General features: G+C 41.7%; 1 protein-coding gene across 7 annotated transcripts in view; it reads left to right on the top strand.

The window, feature by feature from the left end:
• Positions 1–26,310, top strand: part of NCKAP5 (NCK associated protein 5) — a 933,280-nt gene that overhangs the window by 879,745 nt on the left and 27,225 nt on the right. The window contains exon 18 of one of the 7 annotated variants that reach the window (XM_048213974.2): positions 2,371–2,503. The exons of 5 other annotated variants lie outside the window; for them this stretch is intronic. In XM_048213974.2, the coding sequence (XP_048069931.2) occupies positions 2,371–2,503 (133 nt within the window). Of the gene's footprint in view, positions 1–2,370; positions 3,854–26,310 lie in introns of those variants that run through there. One more of the 7 variants, XM_057317354.1, reaches the window with a different exon arrangement.

The following is a 26,310-nucleotide window of genomic DNA, read 5'->3' as shown; positions in this document are numbered from 1 at the left end:
CCACTATTTCTCAGCTTGTCCTGGGGCCGGCCCCCTTCAGGCTCTTTGTTGGCACCTGGCAGTGAGACGGGTGGGAAGGAGAGCGTATGGATCAGTTCCCAGAGCTTCCCTGCCCTTCCTTAACTCTTCTCACTCCTGCTGCCCTTGTCTCTTCCTGTCCTGGCATTAGGAGCCCCCATGGCTACGTCTTCTAGAGTTTCTACCAACTACGATGAGAAGATACCCAGATTAGCCCACATCTGGGGTCCCCCACAGCCAGCGAGACCGAACCTTCTTTCAGCCTTCAGCACCTCAGTATGGGGTCGTAGACAAGTAGGGAAAGAAATTCTCAGGGCCCACAGCCTCAACTTACAACAGAGAACACAGCTCTGGGGAGATGCTGGACCCTATTCAGGGTCCGCACTCGGGAGTCGGGACTAGAACTCAGCCCGCTGAATTCCATGTCTGACCCTTGGAATGGCGGCTCTCTAAGGCACGAGCCTAAGAGGCAAAAGAGCGAACCAGTGTACTCCAGCATGCCTTAGACAGAAAAATGTTAAGACTCCTCCAGAACAGTGGTTCCCAAACGTGAGTGGCCATCGGAACCACCCGGAGGGCTACACATGCGTGCAGCCATGTCCGATTTGGTACTGATGAGTTGAGGTCCAAACATTTCTGGCAAATTCCAGGTGATGCCGATGCTTCTGGGCCACAGAAAATACTTTGAGAAGCACTGTTCCAAGGACTCTGTGCTTGTTCTGGGAACTGGAGAGTTGAGAAAACCCTAAAGACACCCAGAGTCAGAGGGGAAATTGTTCAAAAACAACAGGTGGCAACAATGGCAAAGGGGTTGAGGCAAATCCAAGAAAGTAAAAGTAATAATAATAGTAACAACAATCACAGTAACTGAATGTTGGCCAGGTGAGAGCTGTCCCGCTACATGTGATGGCAGGATAGTCCTCACCCAGCGTACGTGCCCAGCAGCACAGACACCTCTCCGGGGTTCTCTCCCTCATCATCCTGCCCCAGCTCTGCCCACTGGAAAGCTTGCTCTGATTTGAAAGAGTCACTGCTATGGCTTGGAACTTAGAAGCCTGCTTTGCTGACTGCAGGGGGCGAAAGTTGGAAGCAAGAGTTAGCCTACATTTCTAGCACCCCGCACAGTGCCTGGTTCCATTAGTGTTTGCTGAACAGAGGGTTGAAAAAATTCATCTCCTCCTACCGCAGAAAGTGTTACTGGGGCTGTACTAGAACTCTAGACGTGGCACCCCCCTACCGCCCCAGCCTGGAGACTCATCATCCTTCACGGACATCACCCTTGCTGGACTAGCAGGGTCCCTCTTACTGAATTCTGTACCCCCAGAGCCTCACACTCCTCCTAGCAGAGAATAGGCACTCCATAAACATTTGTTGAGTGGGGGAATGAATGAGTCAATGAATAAAGGAATGAGTAGCTGCTTGAACTTACAACTCCAGGTGAGGGGGTTTACATCCTAAAATGTGTTTTTATAATTTCCAACTGAATGACACCCTCTCAAACAGAGTTTAGAGCCCCATCCCCTATACATCTATACCTGAACTGTCTAGGATGGGTGGGGAATACTAGCTTCTAAAGGTCAGCCTGCAAACCTAAAAGACATTCTTTTATAATTCTATACACAGAATTGCAATCCTTGATCTAGTATTCTGATTCTGTGCACAAAGGGGGAAACTGTTTATACAGCATCGACCAACTCAGCAATTCGTGACGGGGCCTTATCGCCACACCAGTGACGACTCGAGGTTTCAGGCTGTGTGTGCCTGTGAGCAAGAGGAGAGACTGAGTCCCTCAACCATGAACTTGCAGTCGATTCGAGGATTATATAGGGTTAGCAGTTGCGTACTTTCCTAAAGGCTCCTGTCCTTTCAAGGGATAGAAGGAAATCATAAATTAGGCAAGCATTTATTCTTTTGTTCTCAAGGTTGATTTTTTCCATACCCTCTGATACTTGAAAGCCAATGATTAGATCAGTTAAACAAATAAGCCATTAGGCTTCGAACAGCAGCTCATAATAGGCACTTGAGAAAAATAAGACCCCATAAAGAAGTGTACAAAATGCAGAGCGGGTAGCTGTGAGGACTGTCCTGCGCCTGGGACAATGGCAGAGTGGTCAATGGCTTCATTATCGCAGCCCTGCTTCTGCAGCTCCGGTAATTGGTAGACTGTGCCAGCTCCGCGTGCGGCAGATAGGTAGACAGGAAGAGCAGAGCTGTTCTTGGGGGTGGGGCGGTGCAGTGGGATTCTGCGCGCACAGTAAGAGCCCACGATGAACTGTGTCCCAGCCTCACAGGATGTTCTGCCCCATTTCGGCTTGCGTGAATAATCTTAACGGTCTCGTATTACTTATTTAGGACAAGGGACCCAGAATGTGTGCGTACTCTGCCAGTGGTGGCAGTGATAGTGACAGTGACCTGGACTATGGAAATAATGGTTTTGGAGCTGGAAGGGGCAAGGTAGTGAAAGCAATGAAGAGCGCCACCCAAGGTAACTTAACAGGAGCACCTGGACATCCAGGGCTCCTCTCTCTGCGGCAAGCTGCTGATTTTGCCTTTCCCTGTACTCTGCCTCCACCCCACCCCTGCCTTTACATCTTAGCCCCGCATCTCTCCTGAGATCTAATTTTCTGGTATGTACAGAAGATTGTCTATGCGCATCAATTTGTTTTCTGGTATAATCTTCATGACATTTCAGTGCAGTCTGTAAGGATTTTATTTCCAAATCTGGCATCTCCCAAAAAGTCTCCAATTGAGTTATCTCAGTAATGAAGGAATGACTAGAAAGATAACTTTGTTCTTAATTACATCCTCTGGCACGTTAAATCGTCCAGTGAGCCATGGATGGAGTCTTCCAGGCTTTTTGCAAATATCGTGCTGTGTAGCTCTGCACCTGTGAGCCATGCCGTTATGAACAGGTCTGTTTATGAAGTTCAGACTCGCTCACTGTATGTTCCTTTTGATTCAGAATTGGCAGTAGAAAAACCATCATCCCAAGGCATTTAAAAATGCGTGTATTCAGATGGCTTTCCCTTACAGCTACAGGAGGACAGATGAACCCCTGATACAAAACGGGATCTGGGGTCTACTTTCCTTCTAGTCTACTGGATTGTCAGAAATATTTCAGTGATGCAATGGAGAATCATTTTGTTCATACTAATTGACTTTGTTTCAAATACTAATTTAGCAATTATATGATGAAAACATGACTGTTTTTGAAAACAAGACTGATCTATTGCTTTAGGGAAAATGTAGCAACCATGCGTGTTTCCAGTTTTCCAAGAGTCTTGGCACAGGGACTTATGGGGGTAAGAATAGCCATTAGCCGGAGCCTCCACTTTGTTAATTGCTTCCTGCAAGTTATCAGAGAAGCAGGACTAAGGGTGAAATCATACAAAGGCTTACCAAGAAAAAAATGATAAATACCCCCAGGCATTGTAGTTCGATTGGTGTCCCCATTGGCTCTCTGTGGTTTGTCAGCACCCCTCTGGTTATGGCAAAGAAAGGGGGGGGGGTCATTGTCACAGGACTGCCCAGTGAAGACACCAAGGGCCAGGCCAGTTGTTGGTCCAGTTCTTCCTTTGAACTTACTGTGGGTCCGCGGTGACTAATTTCACCTCGTTGACCTTCAGCTGCTTCATCCAAGAGCGATTTCCAGGGCTTCTTCCAGCTCTAAAACTCCATTTATTTATTGAACAAATATTTATGGCAAGCATCCTCTGGACCAGCTTTCCAGCAGTAAGTAACTGGACAGATGTCCCTGCTGGAGAGTAAACAACAGATATGATTAACTAGTAAATGTCTATCATTTGTTGAAAAGAGATGAGTGCTGTGAAAAAGACAAGGTGAAGCAGGGTAGGGGATGGGAGGGCAGGACTGCTGGTGGGGGGCGGGGTTAACATTTTAAAAAGCAGTCTAAACAAGTCTCACTGAGAAGGTGGTGTTTGAGATTGGCAGGAGGAGAGGGAGTGAACCAGGAAGGTATCTGGGGGGAGAGCATGCTCAGCAGAGGGAACAGAAGCCTGGAGGCAGGAGCAGCAGGAGGCCAGTGTGGTTGTGGCCAGAGCACTTTGGAAGGGGGAGGGCAGATGAGGTCAGACAAGCAAAAGGAGCCAGAGCTCATCAGGGCTCGCTCGCCATTCCAAGGACTTTGCTAGACATGCATGGGAGCCTTTGGATGACTTTGAGCAGAGAAGAGGCATAACCGAAGATGTTCCCAAAGGATCTCTCTGGCTACCATGTTTTGAAGACTGAAGGAGCCAGATCAGCTCAGAGGCTATTCGAGTCACCCAAGCAAGAGATGTTTAGTGGCTGGGGCAGGGTGGTCTCAGTGAAAGGAGGAGTGAGCAGCACTGGCCAGTACGAGAGCCACGAGCCACATGTGGCCCATAAACACTTGAAATGTGGCTAGTACAAGCAAGGAACAGAATTTTTACATTTAATTTTTGCTGTTTTCTTAAGATTCTCACTTGGTCCATTCCTTTTTTTCTCTATTTTATTATTTTTTTATCTTAGTTAAGTTCAACTTAAATATCGATAGCCACACATGCCATATACAACACGGAGTGAGAATGGTCTGATTCCAGATCTAATTAAAAAGACAACATAATTTACTGATAGATTAGAGGGTGGGGGCAAAGGAAATCGCCGAGTCTAGGGTGACTCCAAGGTTCGGGTCCTGGAAGGGACAGCGTTCTGCTGACTGAAGTGGGGAAGGCTGGGGTCGGAGCTGGGGCGGCATCTCGGACATGCTCAGTGCGAGCCACCTGTGGAGCAGGTGGGGTGGTTAAGGAGGCCGTAGGTGGGAGTGTTGATAGAGAAATAACCCCATCCTCCAGAGTTTACAGGTCAGGGAGAAAAGAAAGAGCTGGCAAAGGAGACTCAGCAGGAGCCAGCAGGAAGGGAGGAGGAGAGCGGGGGGAGCGTGGTGTCTTAGGGGCTAGATGAAGAAGGATGTTGGGAGCGAAGGGGGAATTCCATGATTCCATATGTGGCTTGTTACTAAAAAGAGGGATACAATCTTCGTATTCCGTGGTCCGGTCTCTGGGGTGGAGAGAAGGAAGTGGGAAAGGGGAGGAGGGATGGTCCAAAGGCAATTTGAAAACATCTTGAAAAAGGAAACAACCCAAACTGTGTCAATGAACAAGGGCTGGAATGTGAAAGAACTTACTTTAGGGTTCACATTTTAACATTGCTCTGTTTAAATGAGTCATGCAAAACAATCAGGAATAAACATTAGGGCATGGCCGGGGAACCTGGTGAACAGTGAACTTGTTCCTTTAACTTTTCTTTTTGCTCTTTTTGCAAATGGCAGTGAGTCTTAGCCCGAGATGTTTTCTCAATATACTCACTTTGTTCATGCTGTTCCCTCGAACCAGAGCAAATCCCTGTTTGAGAGGAGGGGCTCCTTCCATTCTGTTGCCCCAGCCTCTGGGCGAATGGTGCTTCTTTGGATAAGAAGCCGAGGGCTAGGTAGACTAACTCTGGAAGCAGCACCGCCAGCAAGAAGGTGCTTTTCCTCCAGCCAGGCACCTGCCCTCTGCTTTTAATAGTGAACTTTTTGCCAGAGCTCTGTCATCCGCACACCCTGACCGAGCCGGCAGCAGCTCAGCCCTGGCTGATGACAGCCCTGCCAGGAAGAAAGAACGTGTGCAGACAGCCGGCATGGCTGTGGGCGCCTGCTGGCTTCCAACAAACCCTAGGAAGGGGCAGGTAGGGTGGACACAGCAGCATGAACTTTGTAAATGCTGGCAAAATGGATCTGAAAAGAAATAGAAGTGATTCAGAGAAAAACACTACAAGGAGTACGTGTCCTGGGTGTGTGGTTGAGATGTCCTTCCCTGCCCGGGGAAGTCACCATTTTGCCTGGCTTTCATCACATGCACCTGTGAAAGTGATTCCCCCTCCCCCCCGCAACCCAGTAACACGATTTTGTAATAGAGGTCCCCACCCTGCAGAATGGAGTTGCTGGTGGATCTGGAAACCTTACTGGATGTTCTCCAAGGTAGCTGTCCTTTCTCAAACACGCCCTCTCTCCCTGGCTCCTTGAAATTTCCCGCAGGTAGAGAAGGGCAGTTGATGGTGGCAATCTGTCCCTCCATGGCTTATAGGAAATGCACGGTTAGGGACCTCTGCCTGTCACCCCATGCTGTCCCCGCCACCCCCTTCCCCAGGCCACTGCTCAGTCATTAGCCACAGCATGCCCGGGGAGGGGAGGGGGTGGCTTTCCTTTCAAACAGAGTGTCCTGTGACCCCACATTCCCTGGTTTCTTCTGCCCACTTGCTCCTTTGAATCACACTGAATGTAGCCAACGAAACCTACTTTCCAAAACCCTGCCTACGGGCTCATAAAGCACTAAAGTAAAAACATGTCTTTTCTTTCAAGGTTAGTTTCTTTCGCTTAACTTTGAAATATGTTTGAAAAGTCTACGTTGTTAGCACCAAGTGGCAGGAGCAGGATTTAGGAGCTGGGTAGGTGGCCCAGCGGGTGAGGTTTCAAACAAAAGTAATTTTGTGGCTTTGTTTCCACAGAGCTGCCCACTCTGATTTGCAAGCTGGGCATAACAAACATTCCCACCTCTCTCCTACAGGCAGGGCCTTGGAGAAGGCATGAGCAAGGGACAGAGGTGGAAGGGGAAGGGGAGAGGCAGCAAGCCATTGGCAGAATGTTGGATGAGTCAAGACCCAGGGAGTTGAATAGTGGAGCTCCAATCTCTGGATGAAGGGAGGCCAGGGGAGTTTCACCCCTGGCTGAACATGCTGCACCTGACCGGTAAAAAGCCAAATAACACTCCTTAGCCAATGCTTGTCTCCCAAGCTTCTGACTCATCTTCCAGGCTACCCACCACTATCACCAACCCCACCAGGTACCTCAAAGGCAAAAGTCCAAACAGACTCCTCTCTCTTTCTCTCTAGAAGTCTCTACCTCCCAGGTTCTCTGTCTCAACTGGCAGTCTCTCCATTCTTTGAGGAATATAGTCTGTGAAGCTAGTTTGCCTTAACTCTTTCTTCTCTCACCTTCCACATTCTGGCAGTCCTGAGCTCCTGCTGGCTTCCCTCCCGTGTACTTCTTGAACATTCCCTCTTTCTAGCCCCTCCACCAGTGGTCCAGCACTGCCTTCATGGGTTTACACAGCCCACTGCCTCCCTTTGCTCCTTGCCCACTGCCAGTCCCATCCCCCCCGCCAAATGCGTCATCCCCACTGCCACCAAAGTGCAGCGTCCTATCATGTTGTACCTTTTGCTGGAAACTCTTCAAGGACTCTCCATTCCATTACCCACAGACAAAACCCAATCTCCTCCTCTACAAGGTTCACAGAGCCCATCTTGGCCTCGCCCTTCTGATTTTATCTTTTTCTGTTTCCTATTTTAAACTTTATGTGTCATCAGAATGCTCCCTTCTGTCCTGAATACAGGATGCTGTTAGGGTCTTCCCTACCTTTGCTCTTGTGGTCTCACTTCCTGGAATGTCCTTCATACCAACACCTTTCTTCTCGAACGTTCATGTAGCTCCTACTTAGTCTTTAAGATTCAGTTCAGACTTCACCTCCTCCATGGTGGAAGTCTCCACAGATGTTCCTCCGGCCGCCATGCCCAAATTACTCTTCCTTGTCTGTTCTCCTATAATACTTGAATTTATTTCTGCCACTCGCCACTTGAGATTATACTTATTTCTGTGCATGTTCAGCTCTCTCACTAAAGCCAGGTTTGCTCCTCGTTCATGTTCTGCACTTAGCACGGGGCCTGGTACACCATATGTGTTTAATAAATGTTAAACAACATCATAAATATGGAATAAAATTGTAACTAACTCACAGAGCTGCTTAAGGCCTTGTTTAGCTCCTCACACACACATCCTTCATCCATTTGGACCTTTCCTTGTCCAGAGATAGAAAGACCCAGAGCGGCTACCTTGAGCAGAGGCTGTGCTAGAGAAAGCAACGAATCCATTTTCCCATTTTTCTCAAGGGTGCAGACTTTTAGTTTACTCTTCAGTGATGATTCTTCATGGGTGCTGTGGAGGCCTGTTAAAAATCTTTTACATTTTTTTTTTTCTTTTCAATGGCTCTGTGCACCCTGGCTTGATTTTCATAATGTCTGCCCCAGTTTAGGAATTCTTGTCACAGAGAGTTATTCTTATTGATGAAAACGCATCATACCCTTGAGATCTGAAAGAGACAAATCAAGAGCAAGAATCTTTGTTCTTACCATATTTGTTCTTTGAAAATGTCCACGTTGGACTGGTCAGTAGAACAATGAGATTGGCAAAAGAATAAAAGCAAAGAAGAGAGGGGTGCCTGGGTAGCGCAGTCGTTAAGCGTCTGCCTTCGGCTCAGGGCGTGATCCCGGCGTTCCGGGATCGAGCCCCACATCGGGCTCCTCCGCTGGGAGCCTTCTTCTTCCTCTCCCACTCCTCTGCTGTGTTCCCTCTCTCGCTGGCTGTCTCTCTGTCACATAAATAAATAAAATCTTAAAAAAAAAAAAAAAGCGAAGAAGAGAATTGACCTCTAAACGAGTTCATTTTGGTTTATTCACCACTCGCTCAGTGTCCACGCCAGCACTGGACACCGGGGGTTGAGGCCAGGTTAGTGACATAGCCCTGCTCCCTGGATGCTTCTAATCAGACCTGCACCTGAAGCTCCACCTGGGCGAGAAGATAATCGGGTACCCCACACAGTGTGATCTGCTGCCCAAGGCCATACGGTGGGCTCCTCAGGGTAAGGAAGCCACACAGATACTTCTTTTCAGTTTTCATAAATCTCGTTCTCCCAATCAAAGCCCACTGGGGTCCAAAGGTCACATTTTTGAACTCACTTTCAAGAGCACCCCCTCCTTCCTTGAGCCCCAAACCCTCAAAATGCAGGGTCAAATAAGTAAAGCTTCAGGACCAGGGTCCCACAGCCACCTGGTGGCGCTCATCTAATCAAGCTCTAATTTCCCGAACAAGAAGTACATTTTCTTCCTTTGAAGGTGATTACATTCAACAAATTACAAAGAGCGAGGGCCAGTGAGTTAAAAACAATTGGTTTTGCAGTAATTAGGAAAACACAAGGAAATGATGACTGTGGAACAATATTAAAAGGGACCCTGAAGGGTAACAGCTCTAGCTCCTGGTTAATTCCTCAGCTTGAATATTCAGAGATTCACAACTAATTATGCAGAGATGATGAATTTTAAAAACGCTGCCACCCGGCCTTCCCAGGGCCATGGACTTTGGCTATTAATAGAGCAATCAGATTTTGCTATTTTATCGAAAATTCACACAAAGTTGCATCTATTTTAAAGCATTCATCTGGCATATGACTTAAAGATGACAAATCTCTGTAATGTGCAAAATCAGCATTAGGTTAAACGAAATCCAAACTCATTATAATCACTCCCAAGTTCCCCCAGAGAAATCTCTTGTTTAAAATGGACACTCCAGGTAAGAGTTATCCTTAGTCCTTCCTGGAACTTCACTCTTATTAGGTCATTTTCAAGATTTGCTTTATTTTTGACAAGCTCATCCCAACTCAAGGTAAATGGACACAGGCAATAAAACACAGGGGATTCATCTCCCAGCAATAAACTGTCCCAGGTGACAAATGAAAAGTACTGACCATGACAAGCTGGCCGCTCTGAGACCCTTACGGTAACCAGGGTCTCGAGTTTCTTTCTGTCACCTTCTGTCCACCATGAGAAAACCCACAGCCCTTTCAGCTGTTTGGATGGGATTTGCAGTATGCTGAGATTTGGGGGTTTCAGTGGGGAGAAGTGTCATGCACAATAGTAAAACAAAACAAACAAACAACCCCACTAGCTTCTGAAAATCACGTGGTGAAAAGGTAACCATCAGGAAAAAAACAAAAACAAAAAAACCCACTGTGCCTTCAGACAGGCTTGAAACTGGAGGCTGCGATGTGACCTGCATTTAATTATTGAAGCTACATATTGGGAGGCCCTTAAGAAAGCAAATGTCATGATGGACAGAATGAGTTTACCCTCCTGTCGAAAGAGCAGTGTGCCGTGGCGAGGCCGTCGCTCAATTAAATTGGACTGCGGGATATGGAGGAGAGGGAGGCCAAGTCTGGGACCCTAATGAGACATTTTGGAGGGAAGAGATGCCCCCCTGGAGTTTGTCACTCTTTGATGGACGTTCTCCACCCCCCATCATTACGATAACACCCCCAGTGCTACCTCTCCAGTTTGAATGTGTGGTAGCCCGAAACATTTAAACCCCAGCATGCAAAGCAGAATTGCAAAGTAAAAACCAAATCCCTGGTAGTTGTGGAATATGCAGGGGGAGCAAATAATACTTAATGCTGTGCAAATTAGCCATCTTTGGCTGCCAGGGCAAAAAGAAAACAGTGCAAAGGATCTGAAACTAAATATATAAGCAGCAAATTGCATGATGCATCATTTGGGAAACTGTGTGTCCTCTCAGCCTCCCACGGGGAAGCAGAAGGGAGTGTCGCTTGCTAGTACTCCAAGACAGCCCCATGAGTGTGTCTAAGGATGACTCTTTTGTAGAGAGTTTCCCGTAATCCAAGTAATAGCTTGTGTGTTCCCAAGGTCCTATGTGGCCCAGTGGCTCTCAAGCAGGATGGTTGTGGCCCCAGGAGACATTTGGCAATCTCTGGAAACATCTGGGGTTTTCATACACAGAGGTGGGCAGTCTCCTATCTGATATGTGGAGCCCGTGGAGATTGCTAAACATTCTGTAACGCACAGGGCAGCCCCCAATAACAAAGCATTATCCCGCACAAAATGTCAACAATACCGAGAAGAAGCCAAGAGAAGATTACCCTTTAGGCATCAGAAATGTTCATTGAGAGGGACAAGCTGTCAAATATTTGTGCCAAGATATGACAGCAGCCAAATCCCTCTGCCTGCCCAGCAGGCACCCCAGGCTTGGCCCAGCACCTAATTGGGTGGTTAAAATGCCCTTCCTCCAAGGGGTTTGAAAAGGAAGTTCATGCTTCCGCCTGGGCCTTTCACACTTGGCTGTTGATCCCGTTCCCAGCACCTTAGTCGGAGTGTGTTAGGGAGACACTGACTGCAGAAAATGGTAACACAGAGCATAGATTATTTGAGGCTGCTACACATTAAATCTCTTATTAGTATTTCATTTCTGTCTCTCTTAGAGAACATGTGCCCTGAGGAGGCGGAAATCCTTTACAGACTTGAAAGTAACCGGAGGACAGTTAATCCTCACACTGCTCTAGTGAATTAGGTAAATTGCAATTAGATGAAAAATGAAGAAAAAAACATAGTCAACAGGTGTTTGAGTTTCCTTGGGGACCTTTGAGTTTCATTTTTGGCTGAAAAGCACATAGTGACATTTGGAAAGGGCCTCTTGCCAGAATTCTTCCCTCTGAATGGTTAAGACTCAGAAGATTAACATAAATCTCAGGATTAAAAATGCTGGGGTCAATAGAAGAAGCCCTGTTAAAGAAATGGGGTAAGTAGGAAAAAGAAGGGTCTTAGTATTCAGAAGTAACTCTTTCTGGAAGTAATTATTATAGTGTGCAAAACAAGGATGCAGTGTGCAAACCTTTGAGGTATGAGGGGAAAGGAGATGAATATATTCTAAGTATTTAGAGGGTTTTGTTCTCAAACTTCAGGGATAAAGAAAGGGGTCATTTCTCATGTTCTCCCATCCTAACTGCCCCTCCTCAACCAGCCGAAAACCTAGAAACATACACATACTGTACAACCAAGCAGATGAGCTCAGGAAAAACAAAAACGGAAACAAACAGCATTCCTTCCCAAGCAGCAACCAGGAAAAAATATCAAGCATCATGCAGTGAATCACACAACTGGCTGCTCTATGAACCTCTTGGAACCTAGAAACCAAAAGCCGTGGTCATTTGGCTGGAAGTGTTGGGCATGCCCATAATCAGGACTTAGGACACCTGGGTTCTAGGTCAGGCTCTGCAAACAGACTTGGTGATCCTGGATGAGCAGTGTTGACCTTTCTGAGCCTTGGTTCTGTATGCCACATGATGCCCGCCTTGCCTTCCTCTCCCAGACTAGTTCAGATGGGACATCAGATGTCACAAGGCTTCCAATATGCAGAGTGCTAAATAAATATGAGCAGTATTATGTTAAATGGGTTAAAAGAAAGAATAATTCCTGGAACTTAAGGTTGAAGATATCGGAGGAGGGAGTGGGGAGCACAGAGACCTTATAAACCACAGGCCAAAATAATGGGAAGCTAAAGCCTCCACAAGGTAAACCTCTCTCGTGAATTAGCCAACATTATACAGTTTCATTAAGGGAAATATCATATTATCTTTATCTGTTGTTAAAATTCAGTAGAAGTGAGGAAGAAGTGATTTAAACTTCCCTGAAACAAGCCAAGCAGCATTCTCCTTCCTTATGATTTATTTTCACAGTAAGTAGCAATATCCCAAGCTATCACTCAGCACCATTGTTTTCAGATTCAATTACATGGAATCGGGAACATGGTGAGGCTAGATCAGGTGGGAGAAAGTCCCATTTTTAATTAGACCAGGAATTTGATTATAAATGAATAAATCAGCCCACTCTTTAAGGAATTTAATTAGAGAAGGAGGCAGCATCCATTCCATAGTATTGGCCAAGCTTCTCTCCATCTTGTGCGGGCAGAGAAAGCTGGTGGTTGGTGCCCAGATTCCCTGTTTATGAGCCCCCAAAAGCACCTTAAAGGGTGTTTTCTTCCACTCTTTTCTTTTTCACTTTTTTTTTTCTTAATCTTTCCTTCATCTTGATTTGTTTGGCCCATCCTGTGCTATAATATGTCATCTCGACCCTTTTCATCTTGGGATGTCCCTTCTCCCAGAAACAGTCATGTACCTTCCTGAGCTTAGCTAGGATTTGGTAGAAGGAAATATTGATCTATAGAATCAATATTTTTAGGGAAGGCCCAAAGCTGCACTGACATCATTCACTGCACCACATGCCCATGAAATCTTTGAGAGGTGCGGAATGTCTCAAATACTCGACTGAAAGCAAGCAGGTGTCTTCTTGGACCATAACTGACTTACTGATCTGGAGCAAGCCTCTCCCCTTCACTCTCTCAGCCTGTGTTGAGCTAGGGTATCTTTCAATTCCCCCCTCCCCCCCCCGCCCCCTCCTGATGTTCTATCACTGTGCACAAATGCTGCAGTCACTTGGTCGTCAAGCTTCACGCTTCAAGTCAAGTCTCTGCTATTTACAGAAGTTCTTGCAGTTTCCCTCAGCTATCATTTTTCAAAATTTGATCTTACTGTTTTGATCACAAAAGTTCCTGCCCAATCTCTGTGGCTCCAGCCCCATACAGGGCAACCATTTTTATTAGTTTCTTATTTATCCTCCCAGTCTTTGTGCATGCCAAACAAATGCAGGTGAATATTTCATGTTCAGAAGGAAGTTACCTATCTACACCGTTCAGCAACCTGTTTGGTGTTGTTTGCTTCCACCTAACAATATCTCCTGGAGACCATTCTATGTTCAGTACATGAAAGACTTCCCATGTTCTTTTGCACAGCTATCTTGTGTGGCTGTGCCGTAATTAATTTAACTAGTCCTCCATGAAATAGATGCCCAAATTGGACTGGACTGTTGAGTGAAAGAGTGGATGTATCCTCAGGGGAGTTGTGCTGTTTTCATATCTACTTGCAGTGATTGACGTTTCTGGTCCCCCAAAGCATCACCTACAAAGTCAAGGTTAAATTTTTGTGTCCTGTCAATCTTACACAGGAGAAATGATTTTCCAGTGTGATTTGAATTTGATGTATCTTATTAAGAGTAAGGTTGAGAAATTTTGTTTAAAACTATTAAAATGTCATTTGTATTTCTATTTCTGTAAATCATCTGCTTGTGACCTTTGCCCAATTTTCTATTGAGTTGCAAGTCTCTTTTCATCTCAATTCCAAAGAGCTTTTTAATGTTTAGAGATATTATTCTTTGTTTATAATACAAACTAAGCGTTCTTGGTTTTTCATTTGCTTGTGACATCACATATGATGTTCTTTGCAGTGTAGAAGATTTTTTTTTTCATATGGTCAGACTTTTGTTTTATTTTTGTTTTGTTTTTGTTTTATGACAAAACCTTTCCCACTCCAAAGTTATGGGGGGAGGAATAATCCTCATTATTTCCTCTCATACCCATATGATTTGGAATTTTGTCCTCACATATGGATCTAACTTCTTAATTTGACTATCCAGTTGTTCTAAGTCAGTTTTATTTTAAAGGAATAATTTAGCAAAGGAAAAATTGATCGGTTTCTTTTATGACCATCTGTGAGGGGAACAATTTGATAACTAGGTAAAACAGAAAGATCTCAGTTTCTTCCACTATAATGATTTAACTAGCCAGCCTGAGCCTTTCATCCCCATATTCTGGAGTTTGCTGTGTTAGTCATTTCACCATCAGGCCTAATTAGTGAGAAAGGATCATGGGACCCCATGTCCAGAAAAAGGAATGTTTGTTTTCAAGAGCCTTCTGGGTGATTCATAGAGTGCACTGTCTTTCCATTACCGGAAGATCTTTGAAGTACTTATGTTGTAGGCCCGAACATGTGTAAGAGAAGGAAGTTAAATATGCAAGAGAAGGATCTTAGGCCAATTAGTGAAATATCTCCTTTGGTTATGATTATACGTAGACTCAGTACTTGTTAGAAACTCACCATGAATCATCACTAAGTTAAGTGCTGTGGGTAATAGAGAAGAAGCATGAGACGTGGTCCTCCCCACACGGAGCTTCAAATCTACTTGTAGAGAGAAGTTAGAAACTTGCTATATATGAACCCCTATGTTCATAGAAGCATTATTTACAATAGCCAACATATGGAAACAACCAAATGTCCATCAGTAGATAAATGAGTAAGAAGATGTGGTATAGATACACAGTGGAATATGGCTCAGCCATAAAAAAGAATGGATCTTTCCATTTGTGACAACATAGATGGACCTATAGGGTATCATGCTAAGTGAAATAAGTCCAAGAAAAACAAATACCAAAGGACTTCACTTGCAGGTGGAATCCAAAAAACAAAACAAACAAAACAAAATGGACTCACAGATACGGGAAGCAAACTGTCGGTTACCAGAATGGCTAGGGGTTGGAAGGTAGGTGAGATAGGTGAAGGGAAGTAAATATGCAAACTACCAGTTATAAAATAAGTCATGGGGGTGTAACAACACTTATCATGGGAATCATTTAGTAATGCGTAAAAATACTGAATCAGTATGTTGTACACCTGAAACTTATAGGATATTGTATGAAAACTATACTTTGATTTTTTTAAAAATCCACTGATAAGACCATCTTCATTGAAATAAGTTCCCAAAAGAATGGTACAGAGACCCCTACCCCTATCCATGCCCGCCTGTCCCCTCTCATAACTCTTTCTCTGTGACCTTACATCATGAGCTGTCATTGGGTCTTATTTCTCTATGTCAAATGAAGACTTCTGCTGCCATTTCAAGTGGAGTAGATCATTTCAAAGTCAGAACTCTAGATTTAGGCTTATATCCCTCCTCTGTGATTCCATGGTACTTTAGTCTACCATGACCATCAAATTGCTATTATCCTCATCTGTCTCCCCTGCTTGTTTCTTAATGGTGGGAATTGTGACCTTTTATACTGAATCTCTAGCACATGCAAGAGCTTACTGAATGTTTATTGAAGGGCTGGGTAACTGAATGGTCTATGTGTTTGAGATTGAGTGCCAACAGGGTTACCAGCAAAAGAAATAAAGTAGTCAATGTATCTTCTAGGGTGAGCCTTGAAGAATCAAGTTTGAGCAGCATAAAGGAGAAGAGAATTTCTCCTATGGAAAAGTGAGTGAATTGGGAAATGAAGGGACGGTCAGAAGAGGGCAGTGACTTGCAGTGACTGCCAGCCTTCCCCCTCGGCAGTTAGCAGAACAGAAGGACATATGGTTTTATGAGTGTAAATTATAATATAAAGGTAGTGCCAACTGGCAATGGTTGTGATCTGTGTATGCCAGTGAGTCTGAAAGGTGAGCAGAAGACCAGCACATAACACGGATGATGAACAGGCTTGGATTTGCCATGGCTCTTCCCAGAATCTGCCCTTAAATTTGAATCTGTCCTACAGCCTTTGCTGAAAACAACAAACAAAAAACTTGCCTCCCTCTCTTTCTACTTCTTCTTCCCATTTCTAATAACCTGGAGATTTTGTGTTGGAAGAGAACTTCTAAATTCTCTTGTCTGTCTTCCTTCTCACTGGAATGTGAGTTCCATTAGGGCAGAGAGTATTGTTTTGTGCCATAGGCTCATAATTCCTGGCATTCAATGGATATTTATTTGATGAATGAGTGAGTGAGTGAGTGAGTGAATGAACCTTCCTCATCCTATCCTTATTCAGCCTCTGCTTGGATTCCCGCATTGGTGGGTAATCTGGGTATGCACCATTTTACAAATGAGATTATTCTATTGGGAAAAACCTCTAATTGTTAAAACTCTTTTTTTTAATTGAGTTTTTCTATACCATACACTGGTGAGGGAAGAGGAAAGGAGACTCTGTCTACCATTTGGGTTGTACAGTATTACATAAGTGGGGAAAATCCATCCATTGATGGATTGTGAATAAAGACTATGCTCAGCATTCAGGAGAACAACATGAAATCCAAAATTCTCTTTGGTATATAACTTAGCATTTTCTGAGATAGGGAAGGAAGGGAGGAAGGAAGGAAGGAAGGAAGGAAGGAAGGAAGGAAGGAAGGAAGGAAGAGGAAGGGGACGGGAAGGGAAAGGGGAAGGGGAAGAGAAAGGAAAGAGGAAGGAAGGAAGGAAGGGAGGGAGGGAGGAAGGAAGGAAGGAAATAAAGAAGGAAGGGAGGGAGGAAGGAATAGGTCAATCAGATATACTAGAAAAATATTCATGGATTCTTTTGAGTCAGAAAATTTTGAATTACTGTTCATAATGTGTGGTATCACTGAGTTTCTCTGAGCTTCAGTTTCTCATCCATCAAATAATAATAATACCTAATTGCAGGATTTTAATGAGACAGTATATGCAACATACCTTTCTGAAAGGTACCCTTTCAATGGAGGCTATTGTTATTATTATAAATTAATTTACCAAGGAAGACTCAGTGAGGTGTAGCTCTGGTGTGGAGCAGTGAGAGAAACCTGAAAGGTGATCAACCCAGATACTTTCCTAGTACCTAAAATATAGTAATGGAAGGTTTTCAGAGAGAGAAGGAAAGCACATAGTGGAACGGGGGATCCTTATTCTAGGACCTCCTGGACTCACCCCTTTATTATTGAACAGCACTCATGTGTTTCTGGACATTAAAGCAACACAAGGACTGAATATTTTGTTTTGTTTAGTGTTACATCACCAGTGCCTAGAATAGTGCCTGGTACACAGGAAACAGTTGGTAAATATTAGTCAAATGTATGAAAGGCATTGGCCCTGAAATAAGTCATTCTCTTCACTAAAAACCCAAAGCATAAATGAACAAATTTTCCGGTACCTTTCTCAAAAGGAATAAAAAAATCTTTGAAAAATTATCATTTCAGTGCCATAAAATGTCTCTTTAGTTCTCCTTGGAGTGCAAAGTTCACACACATAATACAGTTAAATTACAAATGTTATTCAGTATAATACCAGTTGGATCATAAGATGAATGAAATTATGGGCTAAAACAGCTCCTTAAGCTCTGCGTTTGTTGAAGAAGAAAAAGCAAAACGAGTTTAATTCCTTGGTCCCAGAGCAAGATGATATTTAGCCTGGATAATGCTCCTGGATTTACAACTAACTATGTTAAATTATACTTTTCCTTTTTTTTCCCCCATTCTTTAAATCGACTGCTAAAATGTGCCATGATGCTGAGCATTATCTTTGAAAAGAAACTTGATAATGATTTAGGGGGAGGGAGGAGTGTTCTACCTTTTCAGAACACTATCCCTTGAGTCTAAGGACACCTGTTTCTAGAGTTACATTTAAAAGGAAGGTTGAAATGAGATTCTCTGAAAAGCATGTATGCTTCTAGAAGAAAGAATCTCCAGTCAGTGTTGAATTGAAGTGGTAATGATAGCCATTCTTGTCTTGTTGCTGGTTTTTAAAGGAGTTAATTCCAAAGTTTCACCATTTAGGATGATGATGTTCATCGTAAATTTTTGTTGTTTTTATTTTTTAGTAGATTAACTTCATCAGGTTAGAGACATTTTCTTTTAATACTAGTTAACTAAGAAGGTTTTTTTTATTTAATCATGCATTCATGTTGATTTTTTATCAGAAAGTATATCTGCATTTATTTGGATGACCATATGGTTTTTATCATTAATCTCTTAATTAAGTAAAAGATACTGCTGTATTTAAAAAATTAAACCAGACTTACATCCTTAGGATAAACTTAATCTAGCTATAATATAGTATATTTTATATATATTGATAAATCTAGTTAGCTAATATTTTGCTAAAGATTTCTATAATCTATATGTATTAACCCATTTTATATACTTATTTTATTTATTATTAATTAATTTTATTAAATGGGTTAAAATGGCTCAGTGGTGTTATTTCTTTATGCTTTCTTTATTTTGTACTTTCTTGTACTTTACTACTAAAGTAATACTGGTTTCATAAAATGAGTGGGGATAATCCCTTTTCCTGTTTGTTTGTTTGTTTTTAAGAAGTTGTATAAATTAGAATGATCTAATCTTTTAATGAGTGTGAAAAAACTTACTTATAAATATATCTGGACCTGATATAGTCTTTGTGGAAAGATTATTAATGATTGCTTCAATTTCATTAGAAGTTGTAAAACTTTTCAGGCTTTCTATCTCATCTTCTGTCAGTTCTGATAAATAATATAAATTTTTATGGGACTATGGACCTTTAGTCTAAGTTTCCATGTTTATTGGCATATATCAGTTGATTGATTTTGCTTATTATCTATTTAATTCCTACTATATAAGTAGTTATATACCCCTTTTTATTAATAATATTAGGTATTTAACTGTTCTCCTTGTTTAAATCAAGCTTACCAGTGGTTTATCATTCTTGTAAGTCTTATCCAAGGACTAATTTTAACTTTGTTAAACACAAGATTTTTAATTCCTATTTTATTGATTTCTACTCTTATTTTTTATCATCTCCTGTTTTCATCTTTGGTTACATTATCTTACCATTCTAATTATTTCACAAGAACACATAGCTTATTTATTTTTTGTGTTTCTATGTGTTTTTTGGTTTGTTTTTTTTTTTAATCTCCTCTCCTTTTTTGTGAACAAGTAGTTTTGGTTTGGGGAGTATTTTTTCTTTTCTTTTTTCTTTTTTTTTTTTTTACATTTTCTTTCCTCTTTTATACCACTATTTCTGTCTTTTAGTTTAGATATTATGGATATGTCCATAGAGAACCCTAAAGAATTTATAGAAAAACTATCAGAAATAACAGGAAAGTTTTGCAAGGTGACTGGATACAAGATCAATTTTTTAAAATGCTTATTGTATTTCTATACAATAGTGACAATAAATTAGAAATACAACTTTAAAAATTATTTTTTACTTGAGTGGAGAGAAAGGTTTCTTAAACCAGAAGCAGAAAGCATTAAAAGTACATGAAAATTAAGAACTTCTATTCATCAGTGCATATCTTAGAAAAAAAAAAAAATGAAAGCCAGAATACAAACTGAGAAAAGAGATTTGCATTGCCCTGGAGATTACTAAGAAAAAGATAACAATTTAATAGATAAAATTCCAACAACATGAAAAGGCATTTTAAAGAATAGAAAAAAAAGATATGTGTAATAAACACAAGAAGAGATGCTTGACTAGATTTGTAATCAGGAAAAGTTTTATGAAGACTGCATTGAAATACCATTGTATATGTATTTAACAAAAATGTTTGAATCAGATAATACATTGTGCTGAAGAAGGACATAGATTGCAGGATCCCCTTTACACTTCTTTTGAAGATGTAAATATCAGAAACACCTTGAAAAGGAATTTGGCATTGTCTTTTAAAGATGATTGTTTTTATGCTCCTTTATCCACTGACTTCACTCCTGGAAACATGCCCTTGAGATCGTCTAGAACATAGGCACCAGGAAAGTTGTACCAGACTATCCACAGCAGTTTTTAAGTGTAAAAACATCTGGAAAGCTCCAGAATGTTCATTGACAGGTTAGTGAAAAAATAAACTGTGACATATTCACACAGTAAAATATTATCCGACAGTGAAAAGGAAAGAACCTCATCTAAAAGCAATTCTATGGAATTATCTTAGTAACATAACTAATGGATAAAGCAAGTCTCACAGGAATGAGTGAAGTATGATACCCTGTTTATAGAGTTCAGTAACAAGCAGATTAAACAACATATTGTTTAGCATACCTACGTATATGATAAAACTAAGAAAGTAAAAAAGCAAGAAATGGTAATAACAGGATTGATCATGGTGGTTACTGCTGTAGGGAAGGCAGGGGATGCGATGAGGGAAGAACAGGTAGGTAGATGTAAGCAATTTTACAGTTTTCGAGACCTTGGATTGGGCAATGGTTCCATGGTCATTCCTTATATTGTAATAAATGAGTATCACTAATGAAAAAGGACCATGCTTAGTCCAATAATAATGTGTTATGAATATGAGATTGTGATTAATCCAATTCTGAGAATCTGAAAGCCAAGGTTTTTTAAATCTCGATTTTATATTAAAATGACTATAGGAAAACCACCCATTAAAGAGTAGCATGATCTGAGACTTCTAGAATCTTAGAAGTTTTAAAATGCTCCATTTTTATGAGTTGCACACACACACACACGCACACACACAAATGATCTGCTTCCAATTTCTGCTCTTTGCTACCTTCTTAGATATGAGAGGGACTCTTAATCCGTATTAAATGCCTTACTCTTATTAGTTACAAGTCACATGTTGCAATGGGCTTCTTCTGTTCTTCTAGGCCAAAATCAGCATCAGAGTGTGTTATGCTTCAACATCACGATGTGAATTTTTCCCTTCTTATCTTTCCTTTTTCTCCTGTGCTTTTCTGTGCTGCTTCTCTTGCCTCACAAGACCAGATTTCCCCCATTGCTTATTCCTTCTTTCATGTCATGTCAGATGCTGAGAGGTAGCTATCTACCTGTAGCCTGAAGCAAGAGTCTAATTAGATAGGCAGGATGTTGGCAAAATTCCCAGATAATATAGTCCGGTAATCCCACCTAGAGAGGTCAGCTCAGATGACCAAGACAGACAAGCAGATAGCACACATTTAGGCAGGCAAGAAGCTCAGACATAAGGTGGTAGTCAGTCATGGAGAGGGAGCAGAGACTAGGAGAAGAGGTTTATAGGTACCTCGGGGGCACTGCAGGGTAGAAGGGAGGAATTAAGACTTTACCTAATACAGCCTCTCATTTGTTAGAATAAGATCCAAGGTCACCCAGTGAGTTAGCCAACACCAAAGCTAAGTCTCCCTAATCCCCATATCCAGACTTTTTTTATCAGCAGAATAGAGGAGATGGTACAGGGCAGTGAGTTTTATATTCAGCCGGTGGTCTGCTAAAACAAGGGCTTCCTATAGTCTTTTGCTTAAGTATCAGCCCTGTCTCCATGGGCAGTAGGCTTCATCCCAGGGAAGACAATTAGGGACACCTGACTATGTCAGTGGAGAGCAGCAGGCATAGAGGAAGGGCATGACCTCTCCACAATAATTCTTTCATTCAGGAAAAATAATTGGAAAAAAGCATACATACATAGATGTTATATGTATACATATATGTGTATTTATGTATATATATGCAATATTTCTATGTGTGTATATCTATATTGTATTTATATATTGTGTGCATATATAGTTATATATGTATCTACATATATATGCTTCTAAAGTATCTATTAATACACACACACATACACACATATATTCATATGTATATCAGAAGTAAAGCAGTGTACACTGGATACTGGAATAAGCATTTCAGGACAGAAGACCGAGGTGCTAGTCCCACCTCTGCCACTCTGTAATAACGGAGGAATCACTACTATTCCCTGGGCCTCAGTGTCCTCCTCATTGTTAAACAGGTGTTTTGCACTACCTGAATTCTAAACTTTTTTTCCTAACTTTCAGACCTCTGTGCTAAAATGTGGGCATCATCAATTTTAAAGACAAGCTTTTGGGTCTTCCTTCTTCATTATTTCATTTCCTTCCAGTATTTTCCATGTAGAGGTGAATACCTCCTAATTCAAAATTTGATACCACTGGGACTTTGCATAGCAACTTACATTAAACCTGACTAGACTTTTCAATGAAGATTATGATTATGAAAGAGTTCTCAAGGTGGAAAAGAGATTAAATATGTCAAATGATACTGATAGGGTCAAGTTATATAAGAACTAAAAATTAACCTTTGGAGTAATCCGGAGGACACTGAAGATCTTGACAGGAGAAATAGCAGTAGAATGATAAGTTGGTGGTCTGATTAGGGAGGACTCAAGAAAGAGTGGGATGAGAGGAATTGGAGACAGTGGTATATATAAATCTTTTAAGGATTTTTGCAATAACAGGGCATAGATAAATGGGGCACTGGAGAGGAATTGTTTTAAGCTAGGAGGAATTGCCACACATTGTGTGCTGATAAAATAATTCCGGAAAATGGGAGAAAAAGTCACACTGTAGGAGATGTGTGCAAGTGGAGGGGTTGTTCTTCTGTAGGAACATGATGCTTATCCGTGGTGACGAGAGGGTAGGAGAATTTATGGGCAGATGCTATGAGATATGGATGGGATCTTGTAAAAATTCTCTTCTGATTGCTTCTGTTTTCTCAGAAAAATAAAAAGCAAGGTCATCAGCCAAGACTCTTGTTAAGGAGGTGTTGAAATATTGAAGATAGAGAAGATATAGTCTAGAAGGGGGAGACTAGAGAAATTTGACAGGATTGTCAACCTGAAGCTAGTAATTGTGAATTAAATGAGACCAATGATTAGGGTTTTGTGTTTTTCTATTTGCTTATCCAGCAGCAATAATGAAATAGGCAGAACGTTGGAGTTAGTAAAGTTGGATTTTTTCAGCTGGTACAACAAAGAAAGGAGCAATAAAACTGAGGGTGTTTGAAGGGAAGTGATTACAACAATGACCCTTGGAGACTAAGCTGAGTAAGAATGAAATGTGGACATAAAGGATGTGAGAAACTATAAAAAATTAGTAGAATCAATGGATGTTACATTCCAATCAAATGATTGTTAAGCTGAAGTATTAGAGGAAGTAAGCTGGTAAACAAGGAAACTGGGAGAGTGGAAAATTTGAAATTGGGATTCTGAAGGGGTTCAGTTGGTGTGGTGGAAGTGCGTGGAGGACAAGATCTATAGAAAAGAGAGGACACCAGGGTATTCAAAGGATCATCTGCATGGACATTGAAATCACCAAGATTTGTTAAGTAGAGTTGTATTGGAGAGTGTGATAGTAAACCACATATAAAGTCTTCAGTAAATTAGAAGAAATGACAAGGAAATCTATAGATGATTATAACAAGGACAGGAAGTAGGTGGCAGTCAGATAATATGAAAATCAATTCTGGGGCAAAAAGGAAGGAGAAGAAGATGCCTACTCTACTTCCAAGTCCAGTAGTATAGAGGGGTAGCCACCACTTGAGAGGGTTCCATGGAAAGCCATTTCCCCAGAGGGCAGATTTCTGTTAGAACAAGAAGATTAAGTGAATATTTAGAAAAGAGTTTGAGATTACATGGGACATTTTTCTATTAATTGGCCTTGAGGTTCAAGAGCACAGGAGCATAGGAGAGGTGGGAAATGGATTCTAAAAGGGGGCATATAGACTCATGAAGGTGACAGTCTGGGGAATTATGAATGACCCCAGAGCCTTAAGTATCTTGTGGTTACGATAAAAACACATATATGGGGTTCAATAAGATTAATCATGAGATCCAAAGAAAATGAGAGTGGCAAGACTGTGGATATTAGAATGTAGCCAAGAGGATGGGGATGATCTTTCAAGAATCAGTTTTACCAGTGATGATGTGGAGTTCAAGAATGGTGGATTCTTATCTGAAGGACTTTTTGCACTAAGCCTCTCCTGACAGTGGTGGTACAGAGGTAAGTGGAGGAGTGGTCCTGCTAGGTGCATTCAGAGCTCCTGAAGGAGATGTAGAGACCAAAGGAAGGATAGTCTTATCATTCATGGTGGAAAAGTTCTTGAAAAAGTAGGCATAGGCTGTTTCTGGATGACCCGGTACAGAGGAGAGATGAATGAAAGGATTTAATTTGTTTTCTTCTGAGTTTTCAAAGAGGGAAAACAGAGTTGATTTGAAATGGGTCTGCCTGACATATCATTCGAAATATAGACTGCCTTAGGTTAGACCCCAAAACACAATGAGTCAATCGAGATAAAAGTCTCCTCCCAACTCAGTTACAGTCCAGAGGTGGGAAGATGATTCCTGCTGGTATTGTTCCATAAGGTCACGCAGGTACTTCTGTTCCTTTTGTTACTTCGCCATCTGCTGGGGTGTTATCCTCAACATCACCGCCAAAGCTGACTCTCCAGCCTCTCGTGCATATTCCAGTTCCCAGGAAGGGAGAAAGAAGAAATAGAGGACAAAGCTATTTGATGGTTCCACTAGTCAAAACTTAGTCATACGGGTACACCTAGATGCAAAGGAACTTAGTCATACGGGTACACCTAGATGCAAAGGAACTTAGTCATACGGGTACACCTAGATGCAAAGGAACTTATAAAATGTGGTCTACAGGGGGGAGAAAAGGAACCCAATTAAACCTCAGAAGTTTCAAATATTAAAAGGAAAAATAGCATAAGATATTGGGTGACAGTTAATTGTCTTTGTCACAGTTGTGATCACAGATGAATGAGGAAAGACTTCAAATATGAATCATTGCATATTCAACTAACAGACCAGAACTTAGGCATCCGAATGAGTGCCAGGGAATACTGACATTTATGTCAGTAATGCTGAGTTTGTTCAAAATACTGTTAGAGATGAAAAGACTATGAACTTTTTAAAAAATATAGAAATATAAGAATTTATAACTGGAAAGGACCACATAGCTTATTTCTTCACATTTTATTTAGCTTAGTATTCTTAAAACTTATCACGATGGTTACATAAAACAAGTGCTGAAAAAATGTTTATTGAGTGAATGAATGAATGAGTGACTCAATCAATTTAAGTCGACTACTTCAATTGACTAAGAAGGAAAATCCAGCCCATCGATTAATACGATGTCCCTATTCCCTTCAGGGGGAGTATATCTTCATCCACTGGAGGTGAATTTGGCTTTTGGAATCAACACAGCATCATTCAGATGCAAATCTGGTGACTCCAGGCAATAATACCATTTTTGGTCAAAACCAAAATGTGACTATGAAGTAATGAGTCTGATAAACTGATTCTGAAAAGAACCTCAGAAGAAAAAATTCCAAAATCAGTTATTAGAATAAATTTTTATATGTCCAAGGTGACTACATTGAAAAGAATAGTGTTTGCTTGGATATATACATCTGAGTATGTTAATTATTGGAAAATTCTTCACAATTTTGTGGGAAATCTAATAATAAATATATTTTTTAAATCTTCAAATGACAACAGACTCAGATTAGAAATCACTCTGTAACTTAGAGATTCCTACTCTGAGGTTCCTAGACCTATAGTGATCCTGGAAGGAAGGAAGGGCGATGCTTGGGAATCACCGCTAAAGGTAACCTCCATAAGGAAACTTGAAGGCCTGGAGGAGACAATGGGGTTGCTGGTGGTGGTGGTAGGCAGAGATACAATGATGAAAAACAGAAAATACCAAGAACTAGAAATTGATAAGTGTCCTGTAAGTGGAGTGAACAGACTGCCATTCCCCCACATTGTGTGAGGCTTGGGGACTGTTTCGAGTCCAAACTCTCAGGGGAAGATAATTGTATCTCGGGAGCTCTCTTGTCCCTCAGGCTGACCTGTTTACAGCTTGTTAGTCTTGCTTCTTCCACTTCTTTCCCCGAGGCCAACTAATCACCTAAAATGTCTTCCCATTGCTTGGGAGTGGGGGAGAAGAAGCTGGAGTTTCCTTTAATTTCTGGGCCCTTAGCATCCAAGAGTGGTACCAGGGAGCAGCTGTCCTTCCTCATTGCCCATCACAAACTCTGCCAAATTGACACTGGCTGGGAGGTCCTTGGAGGATGTATTACCTCCACTCCATCCAATGCCTGCTTGTATTTTATTTTTCCTATGGCACAGAAACACTGTTAATGATTATCCATCCTTGTGTGAATGGGAGTAAATTTATTCCCCAAAATGGAAGGACACATTCTTTTATTCCCTGCAACTGTTAAATTCTATGCGGTTCACTTAATTGGAGAACATTTGAG

The sequence above is a fragment of the Ursus arctos genome, unplaced genomic scaffold (assembly GCF_023065955.2).
Source record: "Ursus arctos isolate Adak ecotype North America unplaced genomic scaffold, UrsArc2.0 scaffold_1, whole genome shotgun sequence".
Taxonomy (NCBI): Eukaryota; Metazoa; Chordata; class Mammalia; order Carnivora; family Ursidae; genus Ursus; species Ursus arctos.
The sequence above is the reverse complement of the archived record's forward strand: the minus strand, read 5'-3'. Positions and strand labels throughout refer to the sequence as shown.